Source organism: Frankliniella occidentalis, unplaced genomic scaffold (assembly GCF_000697945.3).
Source record: "Frankliniella occidentalis isolate FOCC.00 unplaced genomic scaffold, Focc_3.1 Scaffold18, whole genome shotgun sequence".
NCBI classification, from domain to species: Eukaryota; Metazoa; Arthropoda; class Insecta; order Thysanoptera; family Thripidae; genus Frankliniella; species Frankliniella occidentalis.
In genome coordinates, this window is record NW_026267148.1 from 2,198,400 (window position 1) to 2,212,692 (window position 14,293).

General features: G+C 49.1%; 2 protein-coding genes across 5 annotated transcripts in view; both read right to left on the reverse strand.

Moving 5' to 3' along the window:
- Nucleotides 1-1,432: 1,432 nt before the first annotated feature.
- Nucleotides 1,433-3,464, reverse strand: LOC113207538 (leucine-rich repeat protein 1). The gene is made up of 5 exons (XM_026424152.2): nt 3,028-3,464; nt 2,616-2,915; nt 2,288-2,536; nt 2,092-2,204; nt 1,433-2,021 (listed from the first exon to the last, which is right to left on the reverse strand). Exons 1-5 carry the CDS (start codon nt 3,193-3,195, stop codon nt 1,592-1,594), a joined length of 1,260 nt encoding a protein of 419 aa, XP_026279937.1. The 5' UTR covers nt 3,196-3,464; the 3' UTR covers nt 1,433-1,591.
- Nucleotides 3,465-4,252: 788 nt separating this feature from the next.
- LOC113207529 (potassium channel subfamily K member 6-like) overlaps nt 4,253-14,293 on the reverse strand; it is a 51,341-nt gene continuing 41,300 nt past the window's right edge. For all 4 annotated transcript variants that reach the window (XM_052264400.1, XM_026424140.2, XM_026424139.2 and 1 more), the window contains 4 exons: nt 8,287-8,427; nt 7,517-7,737; nt 7,174-7,351; nt 4,253-6,987 (listed from right to left, as the gene is read on the reverse strand). In XM_052264400.1, the coding sequence (XP_052120360.1) occupies nt 6,743-6,987; nt 7,174-7,351; nt 7,517-7,737; nt 8,287-8,427 (785 nt within the window). In that variant the 3' untranslated portion in view covers nt 4,253-6,742. The remainder of the gene's footprint in view (nt 6,988-7,173; nt 7,352-7,516; nt 7,738-8,286; nt 8,428-14,293) is intronic.

The window sequence follows — 14,293 nt, forward strand, 5'->3', positions numbered from 1 at the left end:
CTATCAAGTTTGAGGCAAGTATGTTTTTCTCGATGTTTTTTTTTTCTTTTTTGTTGGAACAGCTGACCTCTGTTATTTGTGTTTTAGATGATCATTGTCATGTGTAGTATTGTGTTTTGTGTAAAAGTTGTCAATATAAAGTGAATTAATTTCACGCAACTAATGACATGCTGTATTTCAACATGCAACATGTTTTGTTGCCTTACCAAGAAAGCTATATATATGTATAAGTAATTGTCTATGTTAGAAGTAATATCAAACAAATCATTGCTAGGTGAAAAGGTATTGTACAAATTCATCCTTAATTTTTTGCAGTTTAGGCTGTTTTCCCAATATACTTTTAATATTTTTCTATTGAAATGGATCAAAATCAAATAATCCATTTTTGAAGTGCAAGAATTGCTACTACGTACCAGCAAATCAATAGCATGCTCTGTGTGATTAAATATTAAATTGTTACTCTTACACTTGTGTAGTGTATTCTGAAATATGTGCATTATTAAATTTTATATTTTTTATTTTCATTTGTGCACCAAAAGTATTGTCCACTATTAAGTGTGTAAATGTTTTTTAAGTGTGTATGTTTCTGTACCATACAGAGTGAGTGTTTCTTGTAACAAAGATGAAATGTTTTAATGTGTAATTTTGACTTTTCCTGCCTGTACGTGGATAATGGGATATTAAAATAGTGCTGATGAGTATTAGCGCTACTTTGACATTCTACTTGTCTATGGAATCCTATTTTGTTCTAATTTCTTGTTTAATGCTTCTTGTATGTAAAACCATCTACTTGATGGATTGGGTGGTATTGCCGCTGTGCAAATGCAGGAAACTATTTTACATGAAGTCTGTTGTGCAGGAAGTGGTCAATAATACTTAGCTGGAAATATCTTGATTTTTCAGGTTTATTTGACCTAGAAGTAGATCTGATGACATAGTAGAATGTGCCATGTTCTTAATAAACCAGATTTAGAAAATTATGTAATCTTTTTACTCTCTCCAATACTTTGTCTTGACAACTCACTTGCACAGCAGCAATGTTGCTGTGGTAGTCAACTGTATAGTACAATCGTTTCTGCAGCTTCTGCTGCTCTCCATCTACTTCCTACCATACCACTTGCTTGTCTATTTATGCTATTCCATGTTCATGTTCTTACGTTCTGGGCAATAAAAGTATGCCAAGATTATGTGTAAGTAGAATTATTATCGTTATTCACTTTCACCGTGCCTGTGATTCTTGTACTAAGAATGAGGGTCATGGTGCAATTGGTCAACTACAATACTCTGTACAGAAAGAAATTCCTTGAGAGCAAGGAAGTTGACACCAAGGTCAAGGAACAGATCAGATCATTTTGAATTACGTACCTATAGCAGTAAGTGTACAAATAATAATTTACTTTTATTGTGTGTAAAAGTTAAAAGGAAGTCAAAGAAAAATTACAATATCATTTTATTTGTTAAAAGTAACAGCCAATTAACCCCAAAAAGTTTATGTAAAAACTCCTGCTGTAGACACTGAGTGATAAAAGAAGAGCCATCATGCGATCAGTTAATAACATTTTCAAGGGCAAATTTTCCCTCAGTTTATGGGTCAGGATAAAATATTTTCGGCAAATTTGTTACGTAGACATCTGTCAACACATAAACTTACTCTAAATGGCTTAAACATGTTTTCACCTGGACCAATAATTACATTACATGCAACCTTTCGTATGTCACTGTATAAAATCTTGCTGAAGGCAGGATTGAAACATGCACTACCACAAACACAGAAATCACAACCTTGCATGAATTTTAGGACAGTTAAAGGGATAATAGATTCGTTAACTTGAATCTTACAAGAAATGACCGACCTAGCAGCTAGCTCCTTTAGACTGAGCATTTTTGGTGTTGCTATAGAAGTTGTAATACAATCGCCAGAGAAGGGATTGTTAGAAACATCAAGATGTTCAATGCGATTCAGTGGTTTGAACATTGATCCCGGTAGAAACCGCAGCTGGTTTGAGGCTACAGACAAATACCTGAAAAATAAGTTGGAATGATTATCAAAGTTCAGTGTTGGGAAAATATTTGACTGACACCAAAACTCACCTGAGTGAATTCATTCGACCCATGCCACTTGGAAGAACAGTTAATTGATTGTTATTCAATTTTAAAGTTAACAGTCTTACACAATCTCTAAGAAAACTAGGTAGAGCAGGTATCTGAAAGTTCGGAAGACTTTTGATAAAAAAAATTTAAAGTAATGGTGTTTTAGTTTGCAAGCTAAAGCCACAAGGATACTTACATTATTTGAACTAAGGTCTAATTTATGAAGGCAAAGGGGCAGCTTTGAGCCACGAAGCCAGTCCCATGCTCCAGGCTGTCTAGATGTCAAACCCAGTTCATTATTTGCCAGGTTAAGTTCTGACAAATTAGGGAGATCACCTAAGCCATGAGGAATTATTGTAATTTTATTGTCACTTAGATCAAGGACACGTAACTGGTTGAGTTTAAGGATACGCGAGTCAAAGGTTGAACGCTCAAGGTGAGGAATCTAAAACAGAAGTAAAGTTTAAGTTTTGGCTTAAAAACAGGACCAGGATGGTTTCCAAGATAGAAGCAAAGTGTTTTACATGGAGTTCAAGAAGGGTGCGAGGGAATCCCTCCAAAACAGGATACTCTGACTTTTTGGCTATTACTAGTTTAGTTTTCGGTCTATGAACCTTGACATTAGTATCAAGGCATGATAACCCTCCCGCTCCCCTAGAGAGCTCTTTTCCTTGCAGAACTAGCCGAATGCTGTTCAGAAATGATTTTAGTTGTATGTTGTCATCTGCTTTAACCATGAGATCATGAGGAGGATTAGCAAAACTGATTGTTGTTTTCCCCTCATTGAGGAATTTGGAAAATACTTTTAAGATGTTCCCTTTTACCTGAAAGACAAGAGCGATAGTAAATATTACAGAATTAGATACCTTGTTCCATTCTAGAAGCACAACATAAATGAGCATGGATTACACAAGAAATGTAAGGAAAGGAACTCACTCTGTAACTAGTATTCTCTTTGGTTGTGACTGAGTGGTGCACAATGACGACCTCTCCACCACCAGACTTTTGTCCTATGCTCAACACAGACACACCGGCCCTTTTCCCTTTCATTGCAAGGCTAGCCAGTTGTCTGTCACGACGCTCAACTGTACAATTCAACCTCATTTTCGACAAATATTATGTACAACCTAGCCTTCGCGCTTGGGTGCGAAGCTTCAGCTTATCTACTGTGACAGTACTTCAACATCCTTAAGGTGGGATATCAATTTACACATCTTGACTCCAAGTAATGTGAATCTGTGAGTCCCTGCATTTTTCAAGAGATGCCCTTAAAGATATTGAACACAAGTCTACGAAATTGAGAGTTGTTGTTTGATGCAGCCTGTTTGACTGATTGTTGTCGAAAACAACGCATCGCATTCGCGCCAAGGCTGCAGTCAATTGTTTCCCCAGCAGACGATCCAACAAATGACGACTATGGCGCCTAACTTTAAAATTCCTCCGGGGCTACCGATAGAAAGCTTGAACATTGTCGTAATCGGCTTACAGTTTAATCAACGTACGCATCAACCGTCTCACAAACCCCGGGAGTATGTTCTGACCACTGTTGTTCGGCTTCCGAACTCAGAACACTCTGCGGTGGGATGAGGAAAGTACTCCCCCATTTTTATTTTTTATTTTTGTCCAGGTCGGGGTGGGGAGGGGCGTGGGCATTTACGAACGGACTCACTTCTACAGTCGGTTCTGATAAAGCTGCATGTGGCCGTGTCAGTTGTAGCTACAACTACTGTGCAGCTACAAAACAGGGATGTCCAAGTTCCGGGCCTCGCTGTACGGGTACGCTCTCATAACGCCTGGTAGGCAGGCAACATCTTGCCTGCAGTGCATGCACGTACTGCGGGTTGGCCTACCCTGAGCATCGCAGGCGCTGAGCTCTCATAAACTGTCGAATGAACCTGTGGAAAACGGATGTTCTCTCTGTAAATAAAGTGTGCAACTGGCGTGCACATGCTACGCCACAATGGCCACGTCACAGCACCACAGTCGTTGGCTGCAGCCGTAGAGAGCCGCTTGAGAGGCAGGCAATTTGCGGTACAAAACCACTGTATGAAGACAACCCTCAGCCCCCCCTCCCCCCAGGCCATGTGTATTATCTGCCCATCTCACAGTTTTTGTTCTGGAGTATCAGTGTGAGGCTTGCGGGGAGAAAGGAAACTCGCAGTGTCTGTCAGTGCCCAGGTTTTATTTTTTCAACGTTTACAAAGCATAGCCGAAACCAAATTGTTTCAGAGATTTTTTTCATGGTGTTCCTCACATTACTACGACGTTGCTGAAATATACTACGTGACAGGTGTACCAGGAATGTGGTGGGTTTGCTTCACGCCCAGGCTGCACGAACAATACCGCCCTACGGAGGGAGAAGACAAACTCGCAACACTTCGACACATGCACTCATACACGATATACACCCGGCTTTTTTGAGACTGAGGTGCAACACTGACGGCTTTTGACATTTTGATTGTGCTCCTACTTCGTGGTACTAATACTCGTAAAAACTCAACTCTACGGGATATGTTGAGTGCAAAAGCTGTGATTTTGATTTTAGTTCCATAACAGTCTGGAAGGCTCGTCGCCATGTCTTTAGGTACTATCGTGTTTGGGTTTTGCGAGGTAATACATGCAACCGACCGCAACCCCATTCTTTCAAAGCCCTTTACATACTTCTCTAGTCTAAGGATAGTTTGGTCCTAGGAGGGGTGCCCCTACCTGCAGCAATGTCACGTTCATAAAGGAAGAGTGCATATCATATGTAAAATATATACAAGTTTTTCGTGTTACTTCACAGCCTAAATCTAAATAAATGGCGCGAATGATACCAGACCTCTCATTAGGGCGAATTGAAGAATCGCTGATCGGAATAAACGGGCGAGAGGTGCGGCGTTTAATGTATGAAAATAAAGATGGTTTGTCAAAAACATATTTTGGAGCTCGTGTGTGCGTTCCTTACTCGTACGTATTAGTATAATATAATCAGTCTGCGCGTCATGGCTGGATAGAGATTGCTCCCTCTCTCAAAATAGAGTGCGGCTATTGTTTCATTATTTCCACTACCAGCGTACACTCTCTACCCACAACTGCTTGTTATATATTCACTCAATAATATGCCTGCAATCATGATTAGTTCTGAACAACATGGCAAAGACACCGTATATGATGGCGTTCCGTTTCGAAACAAAACTTGTAAGCGCTGTAATGTTAGCGGAGTGCGGAATGTGCGTTAGGTTTTTGTTACGGCTGTGCGTGTGTACGCACTTTACTTGTTTCCACTCACAGGAAGAAATAGAGATAGAAGTCGAGAGGTAGATACTATGAAGGAGTCGTATATAGTTGTTATACCAAACAACTTTTAGTTTCTGAGGGTTATATGTCAGAAAACTTTGCTTTCCCGTCTAACTTATGAAGAGAAAACATAGCAGAAAAATAGACTATCGAGGTGTGGAAGGAGTCTATCATCGGCCAACACCGGGAATTGGTTTGGTTCGTAGAAACGACCTCTAGCAGGGGAAGGATAGGCGACAGTCTACTCGCCGACTCACTATACAAGCTAGCCATGGTCTCCAAGCGTTTGTTTTTTGCTGCCATGCAAATTATATAAAGAGGTTCGGCAAGAGCGATTGCATATGCTGAGATTAAAACGAGTACTATGGTATTTCTCGTCACGTTTTTTGCGTGTTCTCTTGCACTAACACTAGCTTGTATATCTGTCTTGTACAACCTCTTATGACTAGTGAGGTGACCGAAGACCTAAGTGGTGGGCATGACTAGTGTGTGATGACAAAATACTTAATTTTAGCTGACGACTGAGACAATAAATGCGCGTAATCTTTCTTGACGCGGTCTCCACAGTCACCAAAGGGTGAGACGCCCGCGCCTCTGGTGCTTTAAATAATAGTTAACATTAATAATAATGATATTTATAGTAAGAATAACATTCATTTTCGTCAAGGAAAGGGGCTAAATGTTGTTGTTGTTGGCACTAAATGAATGGGAACCGCGCAAAAGAGACCACGCCCTACTCACGAGCGCCCTTACCCACCCTCGTCCCCCCAATTCCAACCATCCATTCAGCATCGGGACTTCAACAGAGGAACTGATAGGTAGAAGTGGCGTCGCCCCCGTTGAGACCCGGCCCGGATCCACCCGCCCCTGCGAACAACCCAGCAGGAGGACCCGCAGGGCAATGAATGACACCCGAGGCAGTTCACACGCCAAGGTTAGAGATGTTTCACATCTAGAAGAGGTCGTTTCTCTAAAGGCGAATGGACTGGCGGCAGCATCACGGCGTGGTGGAGGCCGTCCGACACCCGTCACGTCAGCCGCCATCCCAAACAGCCCACGCGAACCACGGCCACGACACCCTGAGAGAGGGGTGTGGTCAGGCCCCTGCGCGCCCCGCCGCTGGCCCACGCCTTGCCTTGCCTACACCGCCGGCCTGAGGCCAGCACAATACCAGCTCGTGGCCGGGCTCAGGCCGGCGGGCGTGAGGGCGGCCGGGCCGGGGCTGCTCCGCGGCGCCGGCGCGCTCACTTCAACTTCAACGAGGGTTCTAACTATACGTGAGCACGGGCTGTGGCATTTTCGGGTGAATTCGATGGGGCCTAAGGCCACCCTAGGATGCGGCCTGGCCTGGCCGGTGCGCGCCCAGCCCAGCCTAGGGGCGGGCGTGCACGGGGGTGACCTCCTCGGGGCTGGGCGAGTCGAGGCGGGCGCGCACGTGGACGCGCTGCTGCGTGTACCCCGGGCCGTGCACGGCGGGCTGGTTCAGCCGGACCTTCTCCGGGTCCGTGGTCGTCTCGTCGGAGCGAGCCATGAACAGCAGGCCAACGTTGAGCTGGGGGATGTCGCAGAACACGGCCAGCGTCAGCATGGTGAACGTCAGGCCGACAAGCAGGTACACTGCAAAGGAAACAGGAAGGCATTTAGTATCACGCCTAGAATTGATAAATTTTAAAGCTTTCACCCGCATGTTTTAGGTTTTAGGTTTATCAATATCGACTATAATAAACTGCACAATGGACGAGATGAGCACACCTTCGATTAAAATTGAACGTCGATTAGTAGACGCGTAGACGCTATACTCACCAGTGGTGAGGACCTTGTAGAGCGGGCGGTAGGCCTGGCCAGGGTAGTCGCCGGGGATGTAGTCGCCCAGTCCGATGGTGGTGAGGGAGATGAAGCAGTAGTACAGCGCGTCCATGTAGTCCCACTCGGGCTCGAGCGACGCGTACACCGCCGCGGGGATCAGCAGGAACAAGCTGACCTGAACATCCGGATGAGAAGAGGGCATGTTAGCTGGGTGAAGTATGTTTGAAACAACAGCTCAGCCGAGCTCAGTAAACTAGGAAGGTCCGGACGCGCTCCGCGCTCGACGGCCCCTCCAGGAGCGTAGAGGGACGCCGCTACAAGGAGGGGTGCTCGCACGTACCAGGAGGATGACGATGAAGGCCAGGTGCAGCAGGCGGATGTAGAAGGGCTGGTACAGGTGCCCGAGGCGCGCGTTGAGCCACTGCAGGAGGAGCGTGGTGGGGACGAGCAGCCGCTCCACCAGGGCCGTGCACAAGACGAGCGTCAGCGGGATGCCGAAGATGGCGTACACGATGCAGAACAGCTTGCCCACCTTGGAGAGCGGCGTCACATGACCGTATCCTGCGAACCAAAAAAGATAAATGATTGAGATGAGTGGAAATAGGGGCGAAAATGCCTCCGCCAGAGGGTCATGGGGGAAGGGCCGAGCCGGCTGAGGCTGCAGTGTGACTCCTCCTGGCGACGGCACACTACACCGCCGGCACGACTCATTGTCTGTCGCTATCGCTCCATAAAGTCAACACATCGGCCGTGATGATGGCCATCGCCCGCCATTGTTCTCTCCACAAAACCGCGCAACTCGGACTCGGGCTCACAGTGAGCCGACCATTCATAGAAACAACTGCCCACCCCCTCCCCTTTCCACCACCCGCCTGCAACCTACTCTCTTCGGTTTTTATTTTATTTCACCAAAATTTTTATTTCATTAGCTGTTTATCGGTCCGGCATGATGACGCGATACGGTGCCAGGAAGGGAAGCACCACAAGGGGCGTGGGAGGGCACCGGCCGTCGCCGCGCCCCGCGCCCCTTCTCCCTCAAGTACCCCCCTCCCTCTTTCCCTGTTCCGCTGTGTGGTGCAGCAGTGTTGTCCCACTCTGTGCCCCACTGACCGATTGTAGTGACGACGGTGGACGAGAAGAAGATGGACTGTCCGAAGCTCCAGTTGGGCTGCCCGGTCACGTTGTTGACGGCGGAGACGCCTCTGTCAGCCGCCCACACCACCTCCTTGAGGAGCAGCTCCAAGTCCGAGTCTGCAGATAAAAGAAACCATAGTTTAGGAAAATATCACAGAGGGATCAGTTGACACACACCTCACGAGCGTTAGAAAACTCTGGTCATGGGATTTTCTAAGAAAGGCGCGTTATTGTGATCGTCGGTGCCACAACAGAACTTGTTGATAGCTTAAACTCGTCCCACCTGATAAATAAAAATGGGCACTTAAGTTTTTATCAGCTGTAGTAATAATGCTACTTTAGAAAAAAATCACGGAGTACTCGGCAACAGTCTGTTTGGTCGGGGTTGTTGGCCTCGCGGAGGGCTTGGAAGTGGAAAAGGTCGAGATTACAGCCCAGGGTATAATATAACTAGCAGGTTGGACAGGGGGCGGGAGGGGGGGGGGGGGTCGAGTCAGAGCAAATGCGTCGGGTGGTGGCGTGGCTCGAGCCAGCTTGGAGCTGCAGAGGGCGCAGGGGACGCGGGGCGGCTGCGGAGAGGGGAGCGATCCCTCCGCCGGCCACAGTGATAGCGGCAGCAAAAGCAGAGGAGTGCATAATCAGGCCAGCGGCGAAGCGCCTTCTCTTAAATTCGAGCGACGATCTAGGCTTCCCAAGTCCGACTGGAGAAAAGGTAAATAGACGTGAACAAATTGGCGTATAAACAGCAAAGAACGCACTAGAATTTTGTTTTGTCGAACGGTCTCAACTACAGTCACGCGAAATTTATTCGACGACTTCCCGTGACCGAAATAGTAAAAACCGATAAAAGCCCATTCTCATTTTTTGTCGGTGGTGTAATAAAGGGCACTTTTGCTGCTGGTGGTGGTTATAGTGTTGCCAAAAGCCACTACTGACGTTAGGCCCGCTGTACATCATGAGGTTGGGCAGGGCGGTGGGTGGTGGTGGAGGGTAGGGGTGGGGGGAGTCTGAAAGCTCATAACAGTGTCAGGAGTTATCGCAATTAGAAGTGCCACAAGCTCCAGGCCGCAGGCAGACAGGCGGGCGGACGGGGGCGGGAGGAAGCGTCGCGCGGCGGGGGTATAGCAGACGGTGTGCAGAAGGCACCACCGTCCCTGAATTAAAATGAGCTCTACATCAAGTTGGGCAGACTGCTCCTTGGCGGAGGGGCGGGCGGGGCCGTCCAAAAAAGTTGAGAGACGTCATTCCGGGGGCGCGAGCCCAACTTTGGCTCTCTCTGCTCTCTCGTTACATATTTCACTTGGCCCCGTCTCTCTCTCTCTCCTCTCATGCCCTTGTCCGCTCCGTCCGTCCCGCTGTCCCGCCGCTGTCACGGCAGCTGTCCCACGGCTGCATGACTGGGGGGGTCGGCCCGGATCATTGATGAGGTCCATGTCGCTCGGCCGGCACGTGCAGTTCGACGAGCGGCCGTGGACGAGGCACTGCACCGCCGCCATGGCCCCGGCCGCCCCGGCCTCGGCCACCGCAAGAAAAGTTGTGCTGCGCTTCCAGCAAGCTTCAGCTCGACATTACTTTCGCCCACTTCGACAAGGGCTTAAGGCTTAGGACCGCTGCTCTTGGTCGCCACCCCATTCCTCGGGGGGCCTTCAACAGCGGAGCAGTATAGTTACGTGTTGCTGGACCGAGGGAGGCTGGAAAGGGAGGGGAGTGGAGGACACGGCGCGCGAAGTTGGGCGGGGTGGTTCCCTGATGACGTCAAGGGGGCGCATTGTCCGACCGGGCCGAGCGCTGCCCCCATCCCCCTGCGCCGCCCCCATCCCTGCCCCCCGGCCCACCCCCATATAGTATTCCTCTGCTCGGCCGCGCCGGCCGGCTCTCACCCCCGTAAATAATGCCCCGCGACTCGGTGTGCTGTCGGGGCGGTAATCACTCCGCGCGTTAGTCCGCGCAAACTGTGTGCTCCGTAGCGTAATAGCGCGTAATAGCGCGAAGTAACGAGTAATCGGATGTAATGGCTCGATGTAACGAGGAATGGCACGTAACAGCGCGATGTACTGAGTAAATAGCACGTAATAGCGCGATGCAATAAATTAAAGCACGTAATAGCTCGCAAAAGAACGTAACAGAGTACGTAAAAATTACCCACAGTAGCAGTGACCAATCACGCAAAATGTCGGGTGTACACCAAATTTCGGAGCTACTCCCGCCGAGCTGTAGTTAGCCCCCTACCCACCCCACGTCCCACCCATTTCTCTGCTGTTACGTGTTGGTCAACCCACCCTGTCGATGGCAAAAAGAAAAAAAATAATCTACAACTGATTATTTTGCTGTTTTAGGAGACTGAACTCTTCCCCGCTCTTGTTATTCTTTAGTGAGCTGAGCTCCAATGGTCTATTTAACCCACCTCCTTTTGTCGAGCTACGCCGAGATGAAGGGATGGGATGGCAAGGTGAACGTTTCACCCGTCACAAAATGAAATTGGATTGGCCTCCACGCAGGTCTGCTGCAGCAACGCGGATCAAGTCGGAAGGATTACCGAGATGTCCAATCCATTCACCCCACCTCTTCTCCCGTTTCCACCCCTCATCTTTCTGTCCGTCTGTCTCTTTTTCCCTCTCCAGTCTCTCTCACATCCATCGAGGCTAGACCCCGAGATGGCCAAGGTGAAATGGAATGGCTGTACTTTTCGTCCCGCCAGCACCCGCAGAGACGGGCGGCCGGTGCGCTCATGTGGCCCGAGGGGACACTCCTCGCCCCCTCGTCCTTTATACTATAAAAGTCACAAACTCTACGTTCTTAGAGCTTCAAAAAAATAAAACTTAACCCAACCGAACCCAACAAAATGACGTAGGGTACATACCTTACGGAACCGTTGCGTTTCATTGGTGGGAGACAATTAAATAGGAAACAGAGATCAAAAATATACAGAAACCATGATGCCGTCTTGAATTTTCTCCCAATTATTCTCATTTCCGGTATCGAGATTGAGCTAAAGACCCTTCTGTGCAATGCATCCAATAACTTCTGGATCTGTCGATTACATCTCTACCCCCCCCCCCCCCCCCTCCCTCTCTCTCACTCTCTCTGTCTCCGAGTGTCTGTGCACCTCTTCTCTCTTCTTCATTCCCCCGTTCGCTCCTCCCGGCCCGCGGGGCGGACTCGTCATCGACTGCTTAATAATAACTTGGGTGCGAGCGGCAGGGCCATGCCAACGAGAGCACAGCGTCCGATACGTTATCATCGACTAAAATACAAAAGCGGACGGCTTATCTGGGCAGGGAGAGCGAGAGAGAAATGAGAGGAGAAAGGGAGGGAAAGACGGTGAAGAGGGGAAGGAGTGGGGGTGAGAACAGAGCTGCCGGTTGGCTAGTGTTCCCGTCGCGCCTGCTCGCGTAAGTATTTAGGAGGGGGTGGGGGGTGGGTGCGGGGAGCTCAACTAAGGAAGCGTCGTCGGAGATCCTCGAAATGCGACTGTTCACTTTGAGAAATACTACTTACACTTCCGCCCTCAGCCCTAGAAATCCGCCTGAGAGGTAGGCAATTTCCTACACAACACCCCAGTATGTGTAGGCAACCCCCCCTTTTCTTCACGTGGGTTGAGGCGGTACGGCGAGGCGGGGCTGTAGTCAGGATAAACAACAAAAATTGTAAACGAGTACTGCTAAGAAGCACGCAGAGCAGGACGTGCGGCTCATTGGAGGTCCAAGGCCAAACCTCGTCCTTCCGAGTGACCTCCTCGTGTGCGTGCGTGCGTGCGTGTGTGTGTGTGTGTGTGTGCTCGCCAGCCTCCCCCACCCCTTTCGTATTCCTTTCACAGCGGCGCCACGGGACGGGGATAGGGTAGCAGGGAGTGATAAATCATCTTTATTCAACGGCAGCCCAGCAGTCATTGAGACCCCCTGCCATCCCATCCCCTCCTTGTGACCCCCCCCCCCCCCTTACCGTACCCCTCCTGTCCTCGAAAACACACCAGGATAAACCCCCTCTAGCTGCCCGCTGTCACTGTCGCGTCAGAAAAACGCACGCCCGTGTTCATCTGCATGTACTGCATATATATTTACAACGAAAATTATACAGGATGATTTTTGATGATTATATTTACTCTCATCTGAAGCCTACTTACTACCGCAATTCAAAAGTTAATTCGGGCAATATAACAGTCAAGTAGGGGTCAATGCTTGCCCTACACTTGGTAGGACTGTTGGATTTGTAGAGGATAAAGAGAACGGCGGGAAATGCAGTATTCCCGAGAAATCGTGGCCTCATGTCGCTGTTCGGCGTCGCTGCCACAGGCACTTTTCAGATGCACTCGGTCCAGTGAGAATGGGGCAGAGAGACTGTACTGTACCACCGTTGGTATTCTAGAGTATGTATGACGTTTGTCACTGATTGATTCTTACATTTATGCATGCTCAGCCCCACATAGGGCATGTGGCTATGAAGTGTGTGTCGCAAAAACTATTGATTCTTTCCTTGTGTCACACCCGCGGTCGTACCCAAAAAGCACTCTGAGAGCCGCCCGGGCGAGCAAAGGCTAGCAAAGGCCTGCAGGGGCAGGGGTCAGCGGGCCCATTCCTTCGGATGCGCGTATGCCATACGAGACCCCGACCTTTGAAGACGACGTCGTTGTCCTTTCTGCAACACTGACTCCAGCACGACGACATGAGACCCGCCAGAAGACGATACGACTACTGCGTCGTTTTCGGCGTCTGCTGCTCCTATACGCGGTGTAACGGGCCACCCATCGTTACTGGCGGGAGACAGCGAGGGCGGCAGACTGGGGTAGAAAACAAGAGCATTGTGGGGTGGCACGATAAAGTGAAAGCCCTGCGGGGTGTATACGTTTCGTAGGAGTATGTACTTGCGCCAAGGGCTCACGTGTCACGACAAAAACAATAGTATACGCGCACCTTCATGTGTCCCGCCTGCTGTACTGAAACAAAACTTTGTTGACGAAAAATGAATAATAAGTTGGGTGACGGGAATTTACGTAAAATAGGGTGGTCCACTTTGACCAGCCACATTTTTGGGGTACTTATTTCTATGCGGGCAGAACCGCGTTCCTTCATTTTGCTTTTCCTGGCCCGGATGAAAGGGTGCAAAGTGTGTTGCCTACTCGTGCGGGGCAGCAGGGCGCCGTGGTAAGTAACAATGGGCAAGCCCACCCGCACGGATGCGTGCGGTGTAAGTGTAGGCAAAAAAAAAAAAATGTCTAAGGACTGGTCTTTTTTTCAGTGAGTTCAGATACAATTATTGTAATATTAGCTTGTTGGTATGTGAATTGTCAGTCACAATATTGTCCTGGACTCAGTTATGTTAGTATGTAGTTACAACAATTGTCCTTTCTTATTTGCAGTGTGAACCACCCTACAAAAGCGCGGAGCATCCTGATGACAAACCCCCCGTTGTCCTGCGTGCGAACCTGAGTAGATAAACATTTCTCTATGAAACGCGCTCAGTCTGGACAGACTACCCTGTGGTTTAGGAGAAGGGCGCTCTCCAGCTTCTAGTCGGCTTTGGCTCGACCTGGGCTGGACAGACACGGCAGGGGAGAGCCGGTGGGGGAGGATGCGGGTCAAGGGAAGGGCTGGGAGCGCTCGCTCAGAGGGGGAGGGGGTCCAGCAGCAGCAGCAGGCGGAAGGGGCAAGAAGACCCGGTTTAGCCAAGGGTGCCTCAAATCTTAAATTGTTTTTAAGGCTTTCCGCTGCTTTCCAGCATCCGTCACTGGCTCAAGCCAAGCACAGCCCAACAACTAAGCGGGGAACAGTCCGAGCCAAAAGTTGGACGACGAATAATAAAACTACAGCTCGTACTAGTTTCTCATACCAGCCAGAGAAGAAGGGGAAGAGGGAAGAGGGGGAAGAACGCCGAGGCAGGCGAGCTCTGGTGCCCGGCAGGAGTCGAAGCCTTACAAGCGAGGCTATTGCAAGGGCTGCGGGGCTGGGACCGGAGGGATCCGGGCGAGGAGGGAAACGGGGGGTTG